Source organism: Corvus hawaiiensis, chromosome 9 (assembly GCF_020740725.1).
Source record: "Corvus hawaiiensis isolate bCorHaw1 chromosome 9, bCorHaw1.pri.cur, whole genome shotgun sequence".
Taxonomy (NCBI): Eukaryota; Metazoa; Chordata; class Aves; order Passeriformes; family Corvidae; genus Corvus; species Corvus hawaiiensis.
Window position 1 is genome coordinate 33,262,008 of NC_063221.1, and position 27,772 is coordinate 33,289,779.

At 40.2% G+C, this 27,772-nt stretch overlaps 1 protein-coding gene across 5 annotated transcripts in view; it reads right to left on the minus strand.

The window, feature by feature from the left end:
* SLC44A5 (solute carrier family 44 member 5) overlaps positions 1-27,772 on the minus strand; it is a 71,990-nt gene that overhangs the window by 28,518 nt on the left and 15,700 nt on the right. For 4 of the 5 annotated variants that reach the window (XM_048312797.1, XM_048312796.1, XM_048312794.1 and 1 more), the window contains exons 2-6: positions 10,812-10,860; positions 9,297-9,370; positions 7,216-7,300; positions 3,224-3,308; positions 691-819 (exon numbers count right to left, since the gene is read on the minus strand). In XM_048312797.1, the coding sequence (XP_048168754.1) occupies positions 691-819; positions 3,224-3,308; positions 7,216-7,300; positions 9,297-9,370; positions 10,812-10,860 (422 nt within the window). Of the gene's footprint in view, positions 1-690; positions 820-3,223; positions 3,309-7,215; positions 7,301-9,296; positions 9,371-10,811; positions 10,861-17,613; positions 17,666-27,772 lie in introns of those variants that run through there. The other variant, XM_048312795.1, reaches the window with a different exon arrangement.

Here is a 27,772-nt window from a genome sequence, read left to right on the forward strand (position 1 = left end):
AACTGGGCTTTGTAGCCTCCTCCCTAAATTTTACTGGTGGAGCTGCAAGATACATTTATATCTAAGTGAGAATCCAAATTGTCATTGTGATTTGGGAAAAGACTATTCTTCTTTTCTATTGACAAAAAAGAAAAGACCTTTGGATCAGCATCTAAGCTGGAACTGACTGGGCAATTGTTCCTTGCCTGCCCTTCACCTTTTCTCTCAAAGAAAAGTAAGAATTTAACCCAATTAATATAGCTGAATTTCAAGGCATTTTAAAGATGGGAGAAGCAATGCAGTACATTTGAATGCAAAATCAATTACATGAAGGATACATTAATTTTCTTAGCTAACTTTCTAAGTAGCTATAGATGATTTAGGAGCCTTAAGAATTGGTTTGAGACACTCCACTCTACTGCTGTGGGGTACCTAAGTACTAAAGGATACTGCTTGCCACAGTACTGCAACTACACGAGTAGCTGCAGATAGTCTATTAAGCAAACAGCAATCATTTGAAGAGTGGGAGCTTTAGTGTGCATTCAAGACCTTCACCCCGGATTAAACAACTGTCAAATGTCATAAATGGGACATCTCCTTATATGCTGAAAACAGAATAATTCGAATCTTTGATGCAGCTCAATAAAATCATGCATATTACATACTGCTTGAAGAAAAAATGTACCTTATCATCTACTGATACATACACACCTTGCGAGGATTATTAAAACCAGGTTTGCAGAACTGCCTGAAGTAATTCCACTGATCTGGTCTATATCTGTAGGAAGCCTGAACATCAATGTAGGTTGCAAACCTGTCTGGGCACTTTGAGACACAAAGCTGCAAGAAAGAAAAAAGTAAGTAAAGATACACTCTGGGTAGAGAAGGGTAAGGAAAGCTGGTGTAATGAAAAAGCAAGGAAAATCCCACTGCCTTCAGTAATATTTACTGCAGGATTTAGAAAGGGACATATGTTGTCCTTTTGATTCCCTAAATGAATATTTCTAGAATTCTTTGATAGAAAACACTTTCAAAGTGCATTCTCCTCATATCTGGCATACCAAGCCCCTCTCTGTGTCTTCTTAGGTTCTACACATTCTGGTAGATAAGAAGAGCTTTCAGTCTGCTGAAAAGAGTATTATTTATTTTTTTGGACAGCAAGAAAAAACCTGTCAGGTCCTTCTCTACACCTATCAGCAGCAGTGTATATGAGCAAGGTGGTGTGACAGCTACTTTCACAGGATACATGCAATTCCTTTCTATTACATGTGTAAGGAGAACTTTCTTTAAAGAAAGTCTCAATAAAATCAAAAGTCTTAGGTAATGTTATTGCACCCTTCTACACAACCTCTTCAGTCAAATACATCTCTACAAATATTGTCAAGTCAGTTAGGTGTAAATCACTCAAAAGTGACTTTTAACTGCTGACTAAGAATGGCTCTCCCCTAGTTACAAAGCCAGGGGATGCACATGTCAAGAATGAAGTTCCTATGACTCAAGGTACAGCCATTATAAGCTGGATTTCTGTGAGAAATCAGGTGATGACTGGGATTTATTGAATGCATCCACTCAGAAGTTGTGATTTAGATTTAGGATATGGAGAAGTGGCTGCCTCAATAAACAGACTCTGCTCTGCTGCTCACTGGAATCACAGAAGTGGATAGACATTCTGACTCCTCAGCATTAAAGACTGTGAGGTGGTTTGAATTCCATCTTCACAGCAAGTTTCAGCCTTTTCTAGAAGGCAGCTTGTTTCCAAAGCTGTAGTATCCAAACACCTTTTGCAAAGCTCTGCTGTCCCAGTACCAGAGAGACATCATGCACAAAATGGTCTTTCATGTCAAGGGCATTCCGCCATATGTAATTCACCTAAAGGAATTTTGGGAAAAGATCTTGTACTAATCCTTAGTACAGGGCAGATGCTGCAAGAGGGTCTTTCTAGATGAGTATTTCAGTCCTACAGACTACCCACAGGCCAAAGAACAAAGAAAGAAGAGTTTTGTCCTTGTTGGGACAACAGGTGACTAATGTTAAAGTACACATTTTCATATGAACTGTTTCCTATCTATGAAACAGGCAGTGAAATGTGCTGTCTATGGATCCAATGGACTGTAATAACAGTTTGCAAATCCAGTCTTATTCGAGAACTGAAGCTCTTCTCATGTTAGTTCTTGGGGCTTTTTTCTCCTGCTATTTATATGGATAGGACAGGTATGAAGGACCCTGTTTGCAGTTCAAAAGACGAATTATCAAACAAACATTTCTTCAGCATTTTCCAAAAAGACCAGGAATTTAACCATCCACAGTAACAAACAGCATTCACAAACATTCTTAGTTTTGGAGTTGTTGCATATTTGAAAATCAACAAAATAATTACACTGCTCCCAAAAACTCTTCTTCAACAAGTATTTCACCCTATTTGATTCATGGCCGTCGCCAACTTGGCCACCGCACCAGTCAAATCCCACACAATGACCTTGTATTTCTGAACAGACTGAATTATTCTAGTAAGAGAGTCTAAAGACTGCAGGGTAAGAGTGTCAGTGTCTGCATGTGGACAGATTCTTGAAGCAATCTGCAGCTGATGGAGCAAGTTTTCATTCTGAAAGCAACTAGCCAGTGTTAAGAGGGTTCTTGCTCTTTCTTGTTGGAGATTTCCATGTTTTATGGTCAGGAAAACGGTCTTGTAAGAAAGATCAGGAGGTTAATTTTAACCCACACAAATACAGTGACTGGGTTTATTTCACAACTTCATGAGGAGTCACAGCAGAAGAAAGGGAGTACAAATTATGGCATAAGGCAAGAAGCAGCTTTCAAAATCTTTGCTTTTGAAAGTGCTATAGGCTCCAACCACACCCAGATACTCCTGTCACTGGCACTGTGCAGTTTCTTGAACATGTCTAGCTTTGAAAATCTTAGGTATCAATCAATATTTTCTGCATGCACTGAATACTACTGGATAGTTGCCTGCGATGAATTCATAAGTAACAAATTGCTGTACTCAAGTCAGCAGACTTTTTTTGTCTACTCTTATCCAAAATACACAATCTTGTGCATTTCAATTTCATTTTTCTGACTCTCACAGGCTACATAGAGTGTGTACTACAAGTCATCTATAAAACAATCATGTTATATTCTGAAGGACATGAGCAACAATTTTTAAATCCAAACAAATAGATGTCTCATTTTTAAGCACCATGACTAGGGTGCAGGGAAAGTATTTTATCTCTACATTTTCGCTTACCTGTGTTGTAGGGCACTGTAGGTTTATTAACACAACGGGGCTGGCACACTTCAGAATGTTGAAGTAAAACAAAATGGTCTTGTTCCTATGGAATTGGATATAAGATAATTATCATCATAAATATCGGTGCTTATACATCCTACCATTCCAAAACTTATAGCATACATTGATATTTAATTCTACTACTGTGAACATCCATACTGCAAACATAAGACCAAAAAAAATCCCAAGCAGACCCTGAATGTTTCACATTAAGACATCTATGAAACCAGAAGTATTTGTTCTAAAGAACGCTAATTTTGACAAGCTTTTTTCGGCAGCAAGATTTTAAGCTGAAATAATCCATGTATCTGTAGTCCTGCCTTGAAAGGGTGAGGTCTGTAAAATAACCCTGCAAAAACACCATAGTCACTGTGCCACAAATATTCTGTGTATGCACTGCACGCAAACTCACCATCAGCAAATGCTTCACTGTAAAAGCTGCCTCATTTTTATTGATCAGAAGGTGGCACCAAAATCAATTAAAAGCTTTTTATGCCTGGAAACCAAAAGCAGTTGCCCAGAAAACAGAATGATAATAGCATCTACTAATACCACTGACAAGATCCCCTTTGATATAAAAAGGGTCAATCTGTCAGTCCCACATACTTGACATCTACTTGAACTTGCGGCCTTGTGGTAGCTGTCACTTCAGTCTGGATTTGTTGGAAACTGAGGACCCCAAGATCTCTTGATTTAAAGACTTGGGTCTGGAAGACAGCAAAATGTGCTGCTTATCTTCACTATGTCACGAAATTATCAGACAGCTCTAGTGAAGATAATATGGCAGTAGTCCTGCCCTTTTCAAACAAGACTTCAAAGCCAGCTAGTCAGGGTTATGCAGTGTCCCTGTAAGAAATAATGGTGCATATGCCCACCTATGGACTAGGAAGGGCCACCAAGTTGATCAGAGAGATGGACCACCTCTCCCATGAGGAATGGCTGAGAGAATTGGGATTGTTCATCCTGGAGAAGAGAAGGCTTCAGGGGTGACCTAACTGTAGCTCTCTGGTACCTGAAGAGAGACTACAAAAAAACATGGAGGGGCTATTTACAAGGGCCTGGAGTGACAGGACAAGGGGGAATGGCTTCCCACTGACACAGAGTAGGTATAGATGGGATAGTGGGAAGAAATTCTCGGCTGTGAGGGTGCTGAGGCCCTGGCACAGGTTGTCCAGAGCAGCTGTGGCTGCCCTATCCCTGGAAGTGTTCAAGATCAGGTTGAGCAGAGCAACCTGGTCTAGTGGAAGGTGTCCCTGGCCATGGCATGAGGGTTGGAACGAGATGAGCTTTAAGATCCCTTCCAACTCAGGCTATTCTACGCTTCTGTGAAGAGACCCCACAAAGCAGTGTATGAGCCCCCACTGCCCTTCACCATGGCAATGCAGCACAGTGGGAGCTCTGTCTTGTGAGCAGGATGGCAGTAATAGGGTGCTTGGGCTAACAAGGCTGCCCCTCTTCTATCTGTCCTGCTTCAATACCAGTCCTGCTTCTACATCTCATTGTATCCCCCAGTCCAGGACATATCCTCTGCTTTCCCACCAGCACGTGACTCCCACCAATTGCTGAAAATGGCTATGCCTTCAAAGCCATTAAACAGCACCACTGCACATTCAAGCTCCCTTTAAGACTGGAATTAACTCAACTGCCTGACATTTTACAAGGTTAACTTGTTTTCACTGAAGTATATTCTGCTATGCACTGTTTAAGAAAAGATGCATCCTGGCAAAACCAATTAAATACCATTAGCTGCTATTTCTTCAAATTAGTAGAACACAATTTTGGACTGAAACATAATCATTCTTCAATAGTTTCTTGATGGTATTTATGATCTGTGAGCTGCTCAAAACCATTAATGAAGTCTTTTTCTTAGCCCACTTGCTGGTATTGACAGCAGAAAAGAAAGTTTAAACATATACACAACACATGAAAACAGCCACTGAGAATTAGGTCTGTATTCTGTATAACGAAACTGTGTTGTATTCCATTAGTACATTATGCTCTGTAGAAGGCAAAAACAAGTTTAGAGATTACACGGCAACTAATGGACAGATTACAAGAAGACATGAAGAGATTTAACAGAGACTTTCATGGCAATACGAAAAGAATTTATTTGACTGCACGGCATTCACTGGAGTTCAAATGGGTTTTTGCATAAGCTGTGAGTGTTGGTTTGGTTTCTAGGTTGTCTTTTCTACTCCTCAGTGAGATTGTTGAAAATACTTGTTACAAGGACAAGATTCAAAACATGAAGACTGTGATTACTTTCCAAGAAAAATGTCTCAGAATAGACCCTTGGGGACTTTGGAAAATGATAGTACTGGGTTAGCCTTTCACACTGCTTACTTTCAGGGAATCTGAAAAACAACGGTATTGACGAAAGCCTCACAAGTACATCCACAGCCCAACTCCAGGGACTAGAGGGACTCATTCAGAGGGGTGTCCTGGCCTACTGGCATAAACACTCTCACTTTTCCAGTAGGTTGTATTATGTGCCTTCTGGTTTGTATTTTTATAAGAATCTCCTCAATGTACCAAATAAATACCAAAGTGCAGTCTCACTAGCTGTACTATTCTCCAGCAATCCTATATAGGGAGGGTCATTTGTAAATACAAACCAAAAACCACAGTGTAAGAAATAACTGAAGAGAAGACTCAAGTAACAAAGAGAAAGAGGGAATGGGAGTGAATGGTAAGAATCAGAAAGAAGCACCTGGGTCCACATCACACAGGATATTGAAGCTATGTGTCTGAGACTCCAAAAGCCATTTGTCCACTACTTCCTACTGGCGACAGAGGGGACAAGGACAAATTGGCAGCAAAGCAGGGAGCAGAGAAGGGGTGTAGTGAGGGGAACACACATCACTACAACTTTTTCTCCTTGTTTTTCCTCTTCAGGAAGTTTGACTCTCAACAATTGCTGTGAAGGACAGTCAAAGAGTGGAACAGGTTTTCTTGCACTAGCCTGTTTCCTCTGTAAAAAAAACTTGAGAAGATATGTAGTCCTAGCTCTGCTTCTGTTCCAGTCTCTGTTTCCTGCTCCTCCCCTTCTGAACTGCCTTTGGACAGTGGCTTCATCATTTTTTTTCCACAGAAAACAAAATGGGGAAAGAAAGAAGATGCAAAGAGTTGTTATGAAAAACTAGCGTAACATCCAGCTTCTTGAGAATGACAAGGGCATGACAAGGGTGCCTAAAACTTACCTTTTGAAAGGAAGAAGGTGAGTGAAAAAGCAAACCTTTTTAAAAATTCTGTTTCATAAACCACATAAGATTTTCAGAGAAAATATTGATGCAACATCTTTCTTCCCTGAGCAGCTATTTTCATGTGTAAGTGCTCTGTTGGTATCAACTAATTAATTTAACTCTTACAATTCAAAATCTAAAAAGACTGGAAAACAGAGGTAAGTAAATAGAGCCATTTGGCTCTATTTATCTCCTGTTTATTCAAGGAGGGTGTGGTTACAGTTGCCCATCTCCCAGACTACTCAGCCTTCTCTCTACTGGCACCGGATAAGCACCAGAAAAAAACCAAGAGCCTTTCACTACGGACTTTTCTGTTATTTGGTGCATGTTGAGAAAAACTATAAACCAGGCTACAATGCCTTAGGACTACTCTTATCCCAAGGTGGATGAAGAATTACTCAACAGGTTATTAATTACCCAAACTTTGGCAGTTAGAAGCTGTGCCAGCTAGTCACTTTCTACGCAACTGCTCACACAATCTTCAAGTTATATTGATACCTTATAAAATATTCTCTAAATGACACAAACAACTGCATTACAGTAATAATTTGGATCTGGATTTGCACTGAGAAACTAATATATTTCTGAACTTTATTTGGAATAAATACAGTAAGAGTGTCACTGTCTCTTCGACAGAGAGAATTGGAACGTCGCATCTTATTCACAGTGCACGAGTAATAAAGGTATGTGAATGGATTTAATACTCACTTATTGAGGGTATTTTTCTGACCACAGAACTGCCCATAGCTGTCAGTTGGATAAATCACTTTCCTGGGGTCCCCGTGCACCCAAGCTGCAAAATATACAGTACCTCTTAACATTTTAGTCAAGTGTACACAGTTAATGATTAAAACTAGCTAGCATGAAAATGTATCACTTCTAAAGTACCATTTTATACTTTGTTGATCACCACTGAAGAGCACTGATGAGTCGATTTCCTAATGAAAAACTAAAATACAAGGCACAGTAGCTGAATGAAGATATGGATTAACCTGTAAGAAAGCAATCCAGTTCACTTTTTACCTTCGGAGCACACATATCTGGGTGGTATCCAAAATATGATGTCATGGACTTATAAAATAATGGTTATTACAAGATGAAAGAAGAGGAGCTAACTATGTATACAAATCTGAGTGTTCACAGACAATGACAAGGGCATTGATGGGAACCTTCCACTAGACCAGGTTGCTCCAAGCCCCCTCCAGCCTGGCCTTGAAGACTTCAGGGATGGGGCAGCCACAGCTTCTCCGGGCAACCTGTGCCAGGGCCTCACCACCCTCACAGGGAAGAATTTCTTCCTAATATCCAATCTAACTCTGCCCTCTGTCAGTTTTAGAAGCCATTTCCCCTTGTCCTGTCACTCCATGTCCTTGCGCTAAGTCCCTCCAGCTCTCTTAGAGACCATTTAGGCACTGGAAAGGGCTCTAAGGACTCCCTGGAGCCTTCCATTCTCCATACTGAACAACCCCAACTTCTCAGCCTGCCTCCATAGCAGAGGTCCTCCAGTCCTCAGAGCACTTCCATGGCCTCCTCTGGACTTGCTCCAACAGGTCAATGTCCTTCCTGTGCTGGGGGCCCCAGAGCTGGATGCAGGACTGCAGATGGGGTCTGACAAGAGTGGAGCAGAAGGGAAGAGTCCCTTCCTTCGACCTGCTGACCACACTTCTTTCAACACAGCCCAGGATATGTTTGGCTTTCTGGGCTGCAAGTGTACATGGCTGGCTCATGCCCAAACCTCATCAATCAGCATTGCCAATTACTTCTCCTCAGGGCTGCTCTCAACCCAAACTTTCTCTAGCTTTTGCTGCCTGAAACTTTCCATCAGTTGCTTTATGATTGCAAACTTATCAAACCATGTCATCTTTTTGAACACACTCGATTTTTAGGGGTTTTTTAATCTTTGAACTTCTCCCTAACTACCTGCAGAAAAGCAGCTTTTCAGGGAAAGACCTGAGGGCCCTGGGGGGCAACAAGCTGTCCCTGAGCCAGCAGTTTGTCCTGGGGACCAAGAGGCCAATAGGATCCCAGGGTGCTTCAGGAAGAGCATTTCCAGCAGGTCAGGGAGGTGATCCTGCCCCTCTGCTCAGTCCTGTGAGGCACTTCTGGAGTGCTATGTCCAGGTCTGGGCTCCTCAGGACAAGAGGGACATGGAGCTCCTGCAGCGGGTTCAGCAGAGGCTGTGGAGATGATGATGGGAGACTGGAGCATCTCCCTGACCAGGAAAGGCTGAGGGAGCTTGGGGCTGTTCAGCCTTGAGAGGAGACGCATCTGAGAGCGGCCCTCATCCCTGTCTGTCAGCATCTGCAGGGAAGGGGCAGAGCATGGACCAGACTCTGCTCCGTGATGCCCAACAATGGCACAAGAGGAACAGGCAGAAACTGATGCCCAGGAAGTTCCACCTGAACATGAGGAAGAAGTTCTTCCCTGTGCAGTGATCACGCACTAGAACAGAATGTCCAGAGAGGGTGTGGAGTCTCCCTCACTGGGGATATTCCAGAACCAGCTGCACACAATCCTGTGCCATACACTCTGGATGACCCTTCTGAGCAAAGATATTGGACCAGATGACCCACTGTGGTCCCTTCCAGCCTTACTCAGTGTGTGATTCTGTGAATTACAAGAGATACTGAATGTTAATTTATTATTTGCTTCTATGAAAGGCATTACTTATTGATTGGAAAGCTTTGCACAAATATAAGCAAAAGGGACATTTCAATTAAAAGTTCTAACATTCACAAAGCTGCTTCCCCTCCATAGGAAAATGAGTTACTATACCTGTGTTTACTTACCCACAACTCCTAATGCAATGTAACCCAGAATGACAACTATGAAGATCACACAGCAAATAATGTCTGTGCAGTGCCTAGGGGCAAGAAGAAACACTTTGTAGAAATAACGTGTTTAATATGACTCCAAAACCACTGATTGTCATAGGGTATTTTAACATCTGAATAAGATGTCTGCACCAGCACTTTGCAGAAGTGTTAGTCACAAACTGATGTTTGAGGTGTAAGGTCCTGTTTTTGCAACAAGACCAGCAAATAAACGTGTATGTTTTTTTTCACTGTAGACAATGAGAACATATTGAGGAACAGATTTAAATATTGTTGAAACAAGTAATACCTTACAACACTGAACCCATGAGATCACTTATCATATAAGTGATCGTGTAAGTGGCAAGAAGTACTACAGGACACCTGCCTCAGAACTGTCATTTTTAGCAACTGACATTCTTTCTGTTTTCCAATCTATGTTTCCTCTTACAGAGAAACATTTTTACCATAAAAGAGATAAAGAGAGCAGGTTTTTTAAACAGTTGGAGAACTTGAAATGTGTTTCCAAGTGTGGACACTTCTCTAGAGAGGCACAGCTTTATCATCTCACTGAAATAAACTTTTGGTGAGGCCAAGGTGGTACAGGATCCAGGGTCAATATGACAGTAATCGAAGATAGGACAACTGCTCGAAGTTGAAGAAGCAATGCTAAAACAATGCTTCTCTTTTTCCCATTCTCTGTTCAGAAGCCGTTCTGACACCGGTCAAGCTTGGCTTGATACACTGGCAGTATCATAAAGATACTTCACAAATTGGGACGAACTCCCTAAACAAGTATTTCTATTTATTTCTAAAATTATTAGCTTTCAGAAAGAAAGGAATACATCCTGCATAGATAAGAACAGTATGTGTCTTCAAATGATAGTATGACAAGACTGCAGTGTTCTTCTCTGTCATAAATTTTCTCTTGAGAATGATAAAACTGAAGTAACTTGTGGTTCTCTAATTTATTCTTCTCAGTAGATAAGGACAGCAGATGCTAGTTTAGAACTTAGCTCTCTAAATCCGGAAAAACACTGAAAAATTGCCCATGATTAAAAGTTGGACTTGATGATCTTGGAGGCATTTTCCAACCTTAGTGATTCTGTGATTTCCTTAGATGCTTTCTGAGCAATTTCGCTCTGCTTGTAAACTAATGAACCTTCTAAGTGGTAACATGCTTTCATCCGCATTTCATAAAACTAAGTGAAGTCCAGCCAGGTGTTTCTGGTAGGAGGCTGTCACAAAGAAGTATATCAGAACTACTACACAAGGTAAAATGGCAAATTCTAGTCAATACCAGCCACACAAAATAAAAGGACTTAAGAGAACCCAGCTTAATACTCCCCACTAATCATACATCCTCAAGGGTAGTAAAGATGGTGTTCTGGATTTAGAAGACTTGCAGAATCAAATTTACAAGTTTTGCTAACAAAATTTTTTACCCCCTGTTCACCAAAGGAATTTAACAGAATGAGTTACAATATTTACCTGTTATGAATAGGTCCTCTGAACTTCGGGTCAAATTTCCTTGGTTCACCTGCATTTAAAATAAAACAGTATAAAAACATGTCCTTATTTAAAATAAAATCTGTTCAGAGAGGGATGTTAACATCAGACTTTGAAGAACATCTTCCATATATTCCTATTTAATCAGTTTTGTTAAAATCATTTCATGCGGGCAATACCAGTAACTCACCAATAAAATTACCTAGGTTTTGTCTATGAGACTAAAGCTTTTTTTTCTAACGTATAAAGATTGAGGGCCTCACATTTACCACATGATAAATTACCTTTAATATACATCCTATGACTACGCCTATGCATAGGTTCACAATCTATTTGAGATACAAGGATTATGTCTCCCAGTCACTGGCTAAGTGTGTTTGACAGTGAGTAAATGAACCTACCTCTCCGCAGTTACAGGCTATGTGCTTCTCATTTTTCTCTAGAATCATAGAATGTTAAAGGGTTGCAAGGGACTTGAAATATAATCTAGTCCCAACACCTCCTGCCATGGGCAGGGACACCTCCCACTAGACTAGGTTGCTCAGAGCCCCATCCAACCTGACCTAGTACACTGCAAGGGTTGAGGCATCCACAGCCTCCATGAGCAATCTGTTCATGTCTCATTTCTTCTTAATATCTGACCTAAATTTCTCCTCTTTCAAATTGTACATATTATTCCTTGTCCTGTCACTACAGTTGCTGATAAAAAAATCCCTCTCCAGCTTCTTTGTACTACCTCTTCTGATACTGAAAGGTTCCTAAGAGGTCTTCATGTAACCATCTCTTCTCCAGGCTGAACAGCCCCAACTTTCTCAGCCTGTCTTTGTAGGGGAGGTGCTCCAATTCTTACTGACTTCATGGCTTCCTCTAGACTTGCTTCAACAGTTCCACGTACTTCTTATTTTGGGTGCACTAGAACTGTACACAGTACTCCAGGTGGAACGTCACAAGAGCAGGGTGAAGGAGGAGAATCACCTCCTTCGACCTGCTGACCATGCTCCTTTGGATGCAGCCCAGGATTCCATCAGTTTCTGGGCTCTAAGTGCTCACTGCTGGCTCCTTTTGAGTTTTTCATCCTCCTCCCAGGGCTCCTCTCATTTACTTCTACATTCAACCTGTTAGTGTGTCTGGGATTTCCATGACCCAGGTGTAGGACCTTGTACTTTGCTTTGTTGAACTCATGACGTTTCCATTGGCCACATCTCAACCATGTCCAAGTCCCGCTGGATCCATCCCTTCCCCCAGCATATGACTGTAGCACACAGCTCAGTGTCATCAGCGAATGTGCTGAGGGTGCCTCGACCCTGCTATTCATGTTGCTGACAAAGATGTGGAACAGTATCAGCCCTAGTACCAACCTCTGAGGGACCCCACTCGTCACAGGTCTCCACACAGACAATGAGCTGTTGACCACACCTTTTTGCATGTGACCACCCAGCCACCGAGTGGTCTATCCATCAAATCTATGTCTCTCTGATTTGGGGACCAGGCTATCATGCGGGACACTGTCAAATGCTTTGCACAAGTTCAGGCAGACAATGCCAGCTGCTCTGTCCCATCCACCAATGCTGCAGCCCCACCAGAGAAGGTCACCAAAATTGTGAGGCACAATTTCCCCTTCATAAAGCTATGCTGGCTGTTAGCAATCACCTCTTTCTTTTCCATGTGCCTTTGCATAGTTTCTAGGACAATCTGCTCCACAATCTTGCCTGGCACAGAGGTGAGAATGACTGGTCTGTAGTTTCCAAGGTCTTCTGCTTTCCCCTTTTTAAAAATGGGGGTTTTATTTCCATTTTTCGAATCATCAGGAACTTCACCTATCCCAATTTTTCAAAAATTATGGACAGTGGCTTAGGAACTTTGTCTGCCAGCTCCCTCTGGGCCCACAGATGAATCTCATTAGGTCTCATGAACTTGAGCACATTCAGGTTCCTTAGATTGTCTCAAATCTGATCCTCTTCTATAGTGAGCTCAGGGTCTTCATCCTCTCAGTCCCTGCATTTGCATTTCCCAACTTGGGCAGTGTGGCTGCAGCACTTGCTGTTGAAGACTGAGGCACAGAAGTTGTCTCCCATTTCCTTCTGGAGAGGGCCCACATAATATCTAGTATTTCTCTTGCTTGCAACCCGTCTATAGAAGCCTTTCCTGTTCTCCCTAACATCCCTGGCCAAACTCAATTCTAAGTGGGCCTTGACTTCCCTAAACTTGTCTGTAGCATACCATGTAACATCCCTGTATTCCTCCCACAACACCTGTCTCCATTTCCACCTCTTGAAAGCTTCTTTTTTGCTCTGAGTTTGCTCAGCAGCTCCTTATCCACCCATTCCTGTGATTTTTGCCCAATTTTCTCCTTTTTGGGATGCATTGCTCCTGAGCTCGGAGGAGGTGATCCTTGAAAATCAGTCAGCGTTCTTGGACCACTCTGCCCTCCTGGCTCTATCCCATGGGTCCTTGAAGAGGCCAAAATCTGCTCTCCTAAGGTCCAGGGCAGCAAGCTCGCTGCATGCCCTCCTCACTGCCCTGAGGATCTCAAACTCTACCACCTCATGGTCACTGGAGCCAAGGCTGCCTTGGAGCATCACATTCCCCAGTCTGTACTTAACATTATACTTACAGGTCTTTCAGAATTATTCTTATTTCCCACTGCTTATGTTACAGGACTTTATAGACACAGAGATGCAGGTTTTCCCCATTTTGAATTGAGCTTATCAGATGACAAAGCACAACTGGAGACTGCAGAAATGCAATGCTGATTTTGCTCTACACTATCCTCTATCAGGTGGTGTAACTGCAGCAGCTTCTGCAAAGCCGGAGATGAGGTACAGTGCTCCAAAGCAGGCAGAAGAGCACATGCTTCAAGTGCCTTCTCTAACTCTCAAGTGACTGTACCCACCACATATCCCAGGGCAGAAAGAAAACCAGGTTTTGAAGTTGGTTATGCATACATCCGTGAGATCGTTGCTGCTTTCAATGAATCTCAGAATGATCAGAAGGTGAAGCCAGGTTCCTTGTAGAAACAGGCAGTAACATCTGGCCACAGCTTACAGATGGAAGGAATCAAACATGATGCATCTTTTTAATGTGGCTATCATGGTTAGCATAGTTCCAACTGATTTACTCTACACACAAAAAAAACTATACTAAAAACCTACCAAATACTAACCCACCAACCTGTGCTCCCAATGTGGAACTGAACAAGAGAATTTACAGTATGATCTCACTTGGTAAAGAGTAACAAAAGATTCCGGTCAAATTTGAATTTTCAAGTTTTGAGCTACTGCATGAAGAGAAACAAGCAGTTTTCCATTCATCAGACCAAAATTAGGATTTTTCCTTTTGAAGCTATCTATCCAGCTTTACGGGACTTTTTCTTATCAAAGTTCAGTAATTATGAAGACCTACTGAACAAAACTCTGTGCAATGAAAAATTACTTCTTCATTCAAATGTCAACACTACAATACAAATTACTGCTTCAGAGTTCATTTTCACTGCTTTCTTAAGGATCTTCTCTTCTGAATATCCCTGGTATTACATGGTGTTACCAGCCTAAATTTCCTCCCCTGCGCCCCAAAGAAAAATACTTATTTTTATCAATTAGAGAACTTCTATTTCTTGAGCAACTTCTCAAAAGCAGAATTTACTTATTAACTAAATGCCAGACTTTGTTCTTGGTTTGTATCAGAAAAACTTTATCAAAATACACACAGACCGGTACAATAAACACAGTAGTTAATAAAATCCTATTCGCCCTTCATGTGAGGTGTTCACATCCACCTTAGCAAGCTCCTACAACAGAAGTATCTTAACACAGAAGAGACCAAAAAATTAAAACTTTAGAGAAGTGACGTATGACAGCAATGCTGGGGAGTGGAAGAAGCTATGCTGTGATACATGATCGGGAAATCAAGTGTACCACACACAATACCTAATGCTGGGCCAACACCTGTATATTGAATGAATCTTTTTGAACACAAATGTCTACAAAATAAATATTCCTACTACAAAATAATTTACCACCAGAACAAATCTGTCTGTTACATCATGGCCTATGGACAAATTCTGGCCTTAAGGCACATTGAAGTTGAACCTCTGTTCATTGCTCACACAGGACCTGTTTAGCACAGAAGAACAGCCACACCAGATCACACAAAAAAATCCACTGAACCCACACCCTGAATCTTAAAAGGAACCATATCTGAGGAGGAATGCAACGCCAAGGCAAACACTGTAGTATTTGGCTAACACTGATATTACAGAGATTTGCAACTGCATTTTTCTTAACTAAAAGTACTCAATTTGCATTTAATAGCTGTGAGTGAATTTTTTTTTAATTCATTGAAAAACTGAGATTCAATGAATCTCTATTTACCTTGCATATACTTTAGCAATCTGCAATGCCCTACATCCCAGAGTACTACAAGTTAATCAGGCATTGAAGTGCTACCTCCTTTTATCTGTTTTAAGCTTGCAGTCAGTCAGTTTATAACTGTACTTTGTAACATGGCAGCATGTTATGCTACCAAAAATGTTACAAGTTATTACACTTAAATGTCCTAGTCTGCTCAAATGTTTCTTGTACACAAGCCATTTCATAGTTTTGGTGATGCTTATATTCCTTTTCTTACCTTTTACAGTGCTACTACAGATCACTAGGAAAGGAGGGGCCAGAACAGCACAGCACAGGATATTCACCACAAATACGGGATGTCATTTATATAATCCTATAATGGCTCTTTCTATCTGACCCCAGTCCATTCCTAACAATTCTTTCTTACAGTCTATTTGCTTCTATGGGCAAACATTTTTACTTAGTCATCCATTAAAATTCCAAGTTCTCACTCTTGAATTTTAGTAGTTAGCTTAATCCCACTACTAGAGGAACTTATTCTCCAAAGTTATTCAGTGTTTTCCTTAAAAATTCGAACAATGAAGTAGAATGAACACTTTGAAACTGTGCAGGTGACAAGTGTTAAAATACTTCTGGAGACAGAAGTATTTATCAAAATGGATTTTGATAAACAACACTTCAAAGTGATTTTTGTAAAGTAACAAAAGTTATAAAGACAAACTCCATTCAGAAATCCATACAGAATAATTGCATTCAAAACCACTATTGAGAAGAATCCTAAAGGATTACAGCACACTACAAAGAGAGAATGAGCCAGCCAAGCAACCTCCGCAAAAAAAGTCACCGTTCCTTGTGCTTGGGAACACATGAGGCCTCAGATGAACAACTATGTCTAGATCATGGCACCAGAATTTCAGAAGATACAAATTGGAGAGAGTGGAGGGACTAATTAAAAAGAAGATACTGGGAGGTTTACAGAAAGCCGTAAATGAATGCAACTTCAAAGCCTGTGATTAAGCAAAGCAGCACAAAATAACAGTCTCCAATCACCATACAAAACTGACAATGATCAGTAGTTCTGTTTTCTCTACCAGTTAGAGAAGCTAACTTCATTTATGGCAAAGATGGTTTATATTAGGCATTAGGAAATCTTTCAGGACACAATTATACACTGGAACATACACTGGAATTTTCATCACCCTAAGCTTTTAAGAAAGGATTACATGAATACCTCTTGGGAAGAGAACAGGAAAACGTAACATCTCAGCACAGAGACAGCCAAATGGATCTAGTAAGTAAGAGGATAAAAACAAAGCACTCCAGAAAGGGAGCTCTGATTCAAATGGAGATTCTCTTCTCCAACAAGCAAGAAGATGGACGCTGTGAGATAGTAACAGCCACTAACAGCTGTAAGATTATTGTGGTACTGCAAACTTCTTCAAAGAACTGTTCCTCACACCAGCAATCTCTATGCTTATGGCGGCATGGTGTAGAGTAACATGGCTCAAACCGCCTTCTCTGCCACTGAGCTCTTGCTATAAATTCATTACAGAATATGGTAGGAAATGGTAACAACAGTCTAAGTCCAAAATACACTAGAATTCACTGTCAGAAGTAGTCTGGATCCCTGGAACACTCATTACCAAAACATATGACACAGCTGATCACAACTGTGATCAGTTTCATGGAACAACAGAAGAAAAAAAAAAAAAAAGAAAAATGCCATTTGTTTAATCTAATTTTTCTAACTTAATTCTAAATTAAATTCAAATTCCCTACTTAATTACTACTATTCTTTAAAAGTTCAGAAGATTTTTTGGGTGTGAATTACTTATGCATCTAGTATCTACATAGTTCCTGGTAAAAGCAAACCACTTCCCCAGTTGCAAAACTCCAAATGTATTTAGAAAGCAAATTCCAAGCTTTGGGAATTTGGTAGGCATAAGGAAGAAAGCAGCGGTGAGGGGGGACTGACACCTTTTGCTGAGGTTAAAAACTGGGATTATATTCGTTCTTTGCAGATAAGACATCTATTTTACAGGCTGCCTTATAATATGGAACTTGTGTATGTTGAAGTAAAATATCATAACAAGAAATAACTCACAAGATATTTACCAATTCTGACTCCAAACACCATATGAAGTTGATTGTTACACTTTATCACTGTAATAATTTTAAAAAAACAACTCTAAATTACTTACCTAAAATAAAAATCAACTATATACACATGTAAAATTTACCTTTGATGTGCAATTTAAATAAACTAGCAAATGTCACGCAGGAAAAAATTAGAATATTGCTAATAATTGAAGAAGTTACAGAAAACCATTTGAGTCTAGATCCAGCCCCATTTAAGTCAACTGAAATAACACAGCTGAAATACATGAGATTTAGATCAGGTGTTTTGAATTGTCCTAAGAAAGCAAGTAAATTACCATGTTTTCCATAGTAGTTTTCTTCATCTCTATCCATGTTACTGTACCTGGATCAGTTAAGCAAGCTGTCTGTGTGAGATACTGACTGTGAACTTCTGTGTTGCTAGTTAGCACACTTTCCCCAGCAAGCAGAAATACAAAAAAATACTATTTAAATAGATTTAAAAATAAAGCTGATTGTCAAGGACTTCTCCAACCAGAACAGACATTCACAAAGTAGGCAGGACTTTCTGTGAATAGAAAGTTATCGCTAGTGCCTTGGCCACCTACCCAAGCCAGTCTGAACAAAGAGAAATTACTCTTATCAGCTTGCATTAACCTACACTGTATATGCAAAAGGGAAACAGCTGCACCTGAACACCATTTGTGAAATAAACATATGGAAGTCAATACAACCAAAAAAAATTCTGATGATTCGCTTACTGAAAACAAGGTATAGCACTGTTGGCTACATTTTTTGTAGCCTGTGCTACTGTGAATAGTCCTTACATGCAACAGGTAGCCACATCTTTCCTCCTCTATACATATGACTAGCACCCCAAAGTTCAAGTCATGTAAGTCTAAAATGTAAACTGTATGTCTGCTGTATACCAAATTTCTGATCTTGTCAAGTGGAAATCTATCTCTAGAAGTAGTCATAATTTACTAAATTATATCCTTACTAAGATGTACTTTTTGTATTTCTGCACAGCACAAAAGTGCAGAACAGAAGAGGTAGCACTACAAGGCCTCAGCATTGTGACATTGATACTGTAATGTTTTTATAGTGAAACAAAGTACAAGGCATTATACTCAATTTGTGAAGCCGAAAGCCTGAGGCAATCTCTCCTTTGAAGCCACAAAGGAACAGAATCTACATGTGGTGATCCTGACCAGAATGAAATTTCCATTCTCTGTGGAATATGATTAAAACATCAGCTGAAGAATTCTGTAGTGAGAAATGTGTACACTTCTATATGCACTCCTATGATAATGTACAAGACAGGGCTGAACTACATGCTGGTACGAAAAAACCAACATTTTTAAGTCAGCCCTGTCACTGTATAGTACGCAATGACACAGAAGAATAATCTCATATGACAATTAACCAATGACGCCTGTGATATGAAGTCACAGCCCATTTTGTTATCACAGAATTTAGCAACAATGCTCTAATGTTTACCGAATGAGATACTTAATATAACCAGTATCAGGCAAACAAGGTAAAAGTAAAGATGTAGGCTGATCTCCTGCAAAGCATTAACGGTTGACTGAACTCTCATACTCAACTACCTCCCAAGACTTCCCGTCATTCTTAGGAAAAAAACAAACAAACAAACAAACAAACAACAACAACAACAACAAAAAAAAACAAAAAAAAAACAAAAAAAAAACAACAACAACAAAAAACCAACAACCAGAAATGCAGTGAAGCCACATGACTGATTTTACTGTACTCCCACTCAAGTTTGCACCTCTGTGAAGGGCTGCTTCAATAAATCTCAATATAGTAAAAGAACAGAAGGTGCTGAACAGACAGTGCTAAGCAAAAATGCACAGTAACTAACATGCATTTGGTCAGCAATATATTACTCAACTCCAATAAAATGCTATTTCTAGTTTGATAACTATTAGTTTCTTCAGGTTTTTTCCTGGTGTTTGGTCAACAATGACACGTGCCAGTGACTAGAATAGGTACAGCTTTTAAAGAGAATAGTGGTTTTATTAGCAAGCCGTTGGAGCTGCATGTGCAGGCGCTGCTCCCCTCTACTGGAGCACATCAGTCAGTTCAAGTAATTCAAAGTACTGCTACAAAAGGCTTCAGCAACAGTAATGCCTCCCCGTACTCGAGCTGCTAATTGATGCTCAAAGATGCAAGTGCACAAGACAATGAACTAGGCTGCTAACAAATGCACGGGGTGTAGTAGGACTGAAAGAGGTTCATCCCAGTTATGTTTGTCTAAAAAATCACGTTAAGATTTTGATGCTTCTGCCCATCTATTCTGGGTAGGATTATAAAAAAAAAAAAAAAAACAACCAACACAAGTTCCTGCACAACTGATCTATCCCTTTCAGAAGCAGCAACTTCTTGAACATATATAAAAGCCTAATCTTTTCAAGGTTAACAGTCTTAATTTTGGAAAGAATCCAAATAAATATTTGAAATGTACTGCTGTTTAGTGGTAGCCAATTTAATTTTACTTAGAAGATTTTTTAGGTAAACTTAAGGTATATTTTAAGCCACCTGTAATATTCCTTATGCGGACACAGCCTAATAATCCTAGTAATGTAAAATAATACATTACTACTGTAAGACACAAATGTGTTGAAGCAGTCTAGTAAGTCAAAAGGTTGACATTAATAGAAAAACAACTCTTTCAGTAAGTCTCATACCAGGTTTACTGGCATGCTGGGGGGTTTTCCTCTTTGAAAGATTCAGGTATAACTTATTTCTTATAAGATCATGCACACATAAATTGCAATTATAATAAAATACACTTATGATTCCTTTCCTGTGTAATAAACCATACTAAATGGTAGCTGCCTTTGAAATATGTTTTATGTGCCAGTATAAGTCTTTATGGACTGCCATTAATGCTGTTGATACTGGCTCATGACTTGCAAAAAATGGAAGGGTGAAGAGGGAAGAGAAGTGGTAGATGAGACAAGTCACCTCGTCACTTAAGTGTCCTTTTCTTTACACAGCTGCAAGGGCACAGATCTTAATGTGCAGGTCAGTTTCCTACTCACACTTAGTCCAAGTTTCAAAAGTGACTGTCGCTGACTTACAGTGAAGCTGAGGGCATTCAGCACTGCTCACAGACCAAGTGCCACTGCTGCAAGTCTTACCAAAGGACAGAATAAAGGAAGAGGAGGTAAAAAACACAACACAGTGAAAGGCAAGGGTTTAAGGTCTCAAGCAGACCAAACTACTATGTGCTATTTAGTTTGACCCGTCATTCAGACTCCTTTGCTTCCCAAGCAGTCCGGGTCATGTGCACTACATAAAGAGAATTGCCCAGGAATCCTGAGGTCAGTGACAGTTCAGTGGAAAAGGCTGACTGTTTTTCTACTGTGGTTAAAAAACCCTAAATCAAACTCTAAGAATGAAATTATTATCATTGCATTCTCCTAATTAGTCATGTATCTGAAGAAGTATGGTATACTCCATGTCACAGCCACAGGACAAAGTGAATGACAACGCATCATACTTACAGATGACTATCAGCCAAAAACTGCAATATTTTTCCCTGATGGGGACTGTACAATTAACATGCTGTCCATGTTCACTTAACATTAGACAAAACATCACCAGCATGATATAATCAAATGTCAAAGGTCCACACCTAACATTCTCCTAACAGTAGCGATGGCACAGGCTATTAGGCAGGTATTGAAATACACCAGTTGTCAAACAACTACCCTCAGAAAGGGAACTGAAAGTGTATACAGTTAAGGTATTACAAGCAAATTATCACTGAACTGCAATTCTGCCATGCAATCGAAGTCACCAATAGCGTGGAAGTTTTACAGTTCTCTGAACAACAAACAAAACATTCCAAGCAGTTTGGGTCACGTACAGAGCTTCATTACCGTTTCCATCTCAATGCGCGTATTAGCTGTTCCCCCAAATTCCTCTTTGCAGCTGAAATTGTCTGCTCTTTTTTTCCCAGCTTCCATTTCTTATTCTTGCTCTGGGACTAATGCAGCAACAAGTTTCATGGAATATCCAAGCAAAGACACAGCTACCAAGATGCTTCTGAAATGGTATGATGTGTGGGAAGAGTACTTCTCTGCAAACTCAACTATTCCACAAGACTTTTTTTTCCAAGTGAGTGGGCCCAGGAGACTGGGTGAACTCTAGAACAAAGCAAGTTCTGTTCATTAGTTATGTTTGATGTAACTGTTTTGTTAAATATTTCCTTTCCCCAAATTCTGAAGTATTAATCCAGCTAGAAAGGGCTCTTCGTCTTGAAACACACTCTCATGCTTTAGGAAAAAAAGCATCTAAAATACAGTCTTTGACAATGCTTTACCCGGAAAAATGGATGTTTTGAAATAATCAGATGCTTCCTACCCAGGATCAGAAAATGCCAGAGTTTTCTGTTTCTAGGCTGCATTACTCCAGCTGACCTAGAATGACAGATGACAGCTAATGATTTTTTTCTCCTAGCAGAGTCTCTAACCCCAAATACTTTATACCATTACATATCATTGCAACCTTTTCTACTTATGCTGTAAAATGCTGCATGCAGATACCCTGCCAAGATCTTTTCTATAAGTCATTAAAATAGCACTTTCATAATCTCAGAGGGAGGGTATTATCTTCAGCATCTACTATTAATAACCACAACACAGCACTGTTGCTACTGGGAAAAAAAGTGCAACTGTACACATTTTTTAGATATAAAAATGCCAGGTGGATGAAACAAGAGCTGGATTATTCTGGATTTTGTGTACATCATCTATCTGCCACTATTTTTATTTGTACAAATGCATTCAATTACTTTGAAAACAAGAGAACAGTCAGACTCACAACCTTATGAATAAACTAGTGTCTAATTCACAAAAGCCATGTTGAAACTGCAGTAATCAGAGCCTTAACCGCAATGCATAAATTTTGAAGATCTGTCTTTCTCTGTATATCAGGCCTTTTCTAATGGCTGTGTATTAAACCAAGAATGGTCAGTGGTTGCCTGTATTTGTTTAATGAGCTGACTTTTTTTTTTTGAAAGCTTGACATCAAAATTCCTAATGTAACATGTTGGTACAATGTTCAATATAAAATGAACATAGGTATCATATGTCTCAAGTTGTTCCATAATTCCAATACTTGTCAGTCAGTATTACTTACACAAGTCTCAGAATAATAAGATCAGGTTCTATCCTTTCCCTCCCCTCCTCCCTGCATGGCCTTTTTAAACATTTAGAAATGCAGCTTGTGTCCTGAAGACAACGAATCAGGCATCCAAATTTTAAAGACAATTACGTCTGTTTTATCTCCTCTTGTGGTTCTTCATGTCTCAGAGACACTGTACCTGGTGTGCACTACCCTGTTCCTGATGTAGTGCACATGTACTACACTTCCACTTCAGCAGGAAGTGCCTGCTGAGCACATTCAGAAACTGGTGACTTCACTGTTACAATTAGGACCCCACTTTTAAGAGGAACTGTATTCCTGCAGGTAAACATAGGAATTTGAAAATAATCTTCACACAATTACAGAATGTACTGAGTTGGAAGGGATCAACCTCAAGGATCGAGTCCAACACCCAACCCTGCATGGCACCATCCCCAAGAGTCACATCATGTGCCCAAGAGTATTGTCCAAATGCTTCTTGAACTCTGTCAGGCTCGGTGCTGCCACCACTTCCCTGCGGAGTCCATTCCAGTGCCCAACCACCCTCTGGGAAGAACCTTTTTCTAATATCCAACCTAAACCTCCCCTAACACAACTTCAGGCCATTCCCTCAGGCCCTGGCACTGGGCACCAGAGAGAAGAGATCAGGGTCTGTCCCTCCTCTTCCCCTCACAAGGAAGTTGTAGATGCAATGAAGTCTCCCCTCAGTCTCCTCTTCTCCAGCCTGAACAGGACAAGTGATCTCAGTGGCTCTTCACATGGCTTCCCCTCAAGGCCCTTCACCATCTTTGTTGCCCTTCTTTGGATGCTCTCTAAGAGCTTAATATCCTCCTCACATTGTGGTGACCAAAACTGCACACAATACTCAAGGTGAGGCCGGCTGGTGCAGAGCAGAGCGGTACAATCCCTTCCCTTACCCGGCTGGCGATGCTGGGCCTGATTGCACCCCAGGACATGGGTGGCCTCCCTGGCTGCCAGGGCACTGCTGACTCGTACTTCAACTTTCTGTCAACCAGGATTCCCAGGACCCTTTCCACGGCACTGCTTTCCAGGTTCTCATTCCCCAGTCTGTCCATACATCCAGGGCTGCCCATCCCAAGTGCAGAATCTGGCACTTTCCTTTGTCGAACTTCATATGGTTGGTGACTGCACAGTCCTCTAGCTTGTCTTCTGGTTTTTCAGACAACAACAACAAACCCCTCATCACTATTACTACAAAATTAAATGAGTCTGATACTGAAATCAAATGGAAGGCGTAAAATAAATAAGATAACCTTTATCTCTAGAACCAGTTATGATTTATGGTTAAGGGGAAAGCAGACTATTAATACCCTTTCACAATTCATTTTTGGGACTAACAATTTATACCACTAAATCTTTATAGCACAAGGTTCAAATTCCACAAAACATTTACATCTTGTGGACTCTAACCTTTGCTAATTACTTTAATTTTCTGCAAGATGGATGCTTGGTCCTACATGATTAGTTACTCCAAAATGTAGACAATTCATAGATTTTTCACAATTGTCTATTAAGAACTAAGAACACATAATAATTTTAAATTGTCTTTTATTTCCTATTGATTTTTATACTAACAAGTATCCACTGGAAAACAACTATCATAACCTAGTTAGAACCTTCCATTTAAAACTTTTGCAGCAAATTTAAAATTTCTTTTAGATGCAAACAGAATACTGGAAGTGGCATTACAAATTATATTTTCCTTCTATTGAAGTAGAAGCATTTCAGTAAGAACTTTGTAGCATTGGTCAGTTCAAAACCAGAGAAATTACATGAGACTATTCTGCAAAAGAAATATACACATAAAGTTCTGCTTTTTAAAATAACATTAAGAAATTACAAAAAAAAAAATTAAAGTTGTAAGCCAGACATCCTGATTCACTCAAGATAAACTACTGTCTCTCACCCTTTGTTTTCCAATAGAATATACAAATATCCACTCCCACAGTCCTTTATTTTGAGGGAAAAGGGGACACAAATCTATAAAGTATGGTCTTACAAAGTAGCACAAAGTCTCTGGAAAAATTGTCGCTAGTAATTAAATGCACAGCTTCCAGAAACTCTTAGCCCTACAGTCTAGGAGAATCTGGCATGGGAACCACACCCAGCTATGATGGCTGATTACTAGAGGAGACAGAAAACCATCCAGAAAATATCCCTTTATAGCTTGGAGAATTAGTAAAATTTTAATCAGTTTCTTTAACAAGTCCTTGGATGCCATTATTGTACAACAAGCTGTTGCAACACGTTTTCTGTGGGTGTCATCACCATTCTCCTTGCATTCTGTATCTGAAATAAAACCATTCTTTTGCTTAGAGAGACTGAAAAACTGGAGGTAAAGCAAGACCTTTTCTGCCCTAGTTCAGGTCTACGCCTCAGGCAGCCCCTTTCGGTGCACACCTGAGTGAGAGAAGTGCTAATGCCAAGCCCTGTGAGCTCTCTGCTCTGCCCCAGGCCTGGGCTCAGCACGGCCACGACACGTCCTCCGTCAGCCGTCTATGGAAAGGCTCCGGAGCCGTCAGGACGCCTCAGCAGGGGCCGATCCCCTTCGGGAGCCCCGCCCAAGCCCCAGCTCGGCCGTGCCCTCGCCAGGCACAGCCCAGGCCGCTTCGCGTTCCTGCCCGAGGCCACGGAGTCGTCCGACCCTACTCAGCCCACGGGGCCCGTGGTCCCGCTCTACCCTGCCCTGCGCCAGCCCTGCCTCCCGGCCGCAGGCTACCCCAGCCCCGGGCTCGCGTTCACCTGCTGGCCTTGCTGGGCGCCATCCAACAGGCCCTGCCTGCCAGCCCAGTCCCGGCACTCGTGGCCCAGCTCTCAAGGCAAACTTTGATCTGGCAGCAGGATGATTACACAGAGAGTGACTAATTAATTTTTCTCAAAGAACAACGTAACAGAAGTTCAAGCATCTTTAACATTAGTAAAACATTTTCTCTCAAAAGAATACCCTCCACAGCAACTGAAGGGTGGTTTCACCCAAACATTGCTGAATACCAATAGATCATGTCTGCAGAGCAGTGTCTGGTAAATTACACTACATAAAGCTGGACAATTTAACATATGACATGGGCTAGTTCAAGGCATTTCCAAAGCTAGAAAATGTCTTATTTTGCCTTTACAAAGAGCGTGCTTTGAACCAAGCACCCAGAGTTTCAGCTGCCCAAATGCGTGACCAACTTTTGCACTTGGTTACTAGTATTCAGTATGGTATTAGAATACAAAAATAAAACCATTCAGATGGGGATGTGGTGAATCATAACTGTTGCTGCTTTAACAGAGGTTAAAATTTATGTCTATTGAACACTGTACATAAGATGCATTATTATCAATGTCTGTCTTTCTGTACAGTCTCTGTACAGCATACTGTCTGGTATAATGAACAAAGCACCAGCTCTCCCTGTTTTTTTCTGAACCATTAGATATACAGTGACAATTAAGAGTTTGTAAGGCTATATTAATTAGATCCAGTATTTTAACAGGCAGGCACATTTTCATTTATTTTGCCTTCATTTCTGAGACTTCTGCCACTTACTGTAGGATGCGCTCTGTAGTCTTAGCAGTGTCAACAATGGCCCTGCATCTGGAACAGTGAATATATTCTCAAAATTATAATACAGACAGATGCCTGTATTATTTAATTTATTTGAGCAAATACAGTTGCTTAGAAATGGTCAGAAGCCACCCTTTATTCCAAGATTTTTCACTTATTAATAAAAACAGACTTCCACTGTATTCTCTATTTTGTCTTCATTTAAAAAATCGTCTGGAATCAAAAGCTTGACTTTACACAGAGCCAAATGTGTTCTTAGACAAAAGAAGAGGACTGTGACTACTGATGTTTTCTGTTTCTATAGGCTTCTAACGGAACAATATATTATGCTAAGTTGGTCTGCATCCTTTGAGCCAGGTTCTATTCCTAGGACTGTTAGCAAAAAAATAATCCAATATTAGTAACAGGTTTTTATTCCTCAAAGGAACTTGTTGGCATTTCCAACATACACAATTAATGCGATATTGTTACACACTAATGCAGAAAACAATGTCTCCATACATTTCGCTATTAGGTATTACAACAAAAAAAATTATTATTTGAATGGTGATCTGAAAACTATTTGAATAATTTTGGATGTAAGAGGACTAAGTCTGGAAAATTTCACGTTAGCTAGGTATCTGTAAAAACTGATACACTGTGACTCCTAAACCTATACACAGACTGACTTGCAATGCCACTATACCGAGCACTGTGCATTATAAGAAAAGTCTTTCTAGGAAACAACCTGTTTCTGCCAAAGCAGATTTAGTGTCTAAAGCACAGAACTGGCTGATTCCTCCTCCATTTCAACAGAAAAATACACGATATGCTCAATGTATAAGACTAGGTTTATTATAACTAGTTTGCAGATTTTCCAGTTTGTGATCGGTAACCTAACCCTAATTTGGAACTTGTCTTCTACTGCTGTTGGTGTATCAATGTAGAACAAACAACTGGAAACTATAATCCTAGATGTAAATCCAAAGACACAGCGGCATAAATGACAGTCCTGAATGCTCAGTCTAGACTGAAATTATTATAGGACTAAAACCTATATTATATATATATTTATATATATATTTTATATATTTTTATATATATATATATATATATATATATATATATATAAAATGATATCTATTAATCATTAGATGTGTATCAGCTATATGTGGAATTAATGAAGACGTGATTACAAAAGACAAAGCCCTCTGGGAACATTTCCACCATGCTTCTTGTTCTTCAAAAGAAAGGGTATTCAGTGATAACCCAGCCCAATATCTGCTTCATTATAGGAATGGGCTATGGGCCTTGGTAGCATCTTAAAAAGTGTTCAGGATCCAAAAGCTAGCTCATACCCTCACTGTTTTCTAAGAGGGAAGAGATATTCTTACAGACTTTGCAGCAGCTCCAGAATATGACACACTCGTTATACATAAATGACATGAAAAGTGTGTTCCAGCTGCTGGAGGGAGAGGGAGGAAGGAAGGAGAAAATCGCAGCCCACTGTAGATGTGAATGTTTAATGTGAATGTTTAACACATGAATATTTAACAGCCTGACAAGTAACTTGTGTAGAAAAAACATCTCAAAGACACAGACCAAAACAAGAGGCAAAATATGATTTGGGGTATTTAGGGAGATTCCCAGAATACGTATTAATCTTAGCAACACCGAGAAGGCTTTTAGGGAGCTGTGAAAAATATGAGAAGATGGAAGCTATATGATAAGAATTTGGTTTACTCTGATGAAAGATCAGAAAATTCCTTCCC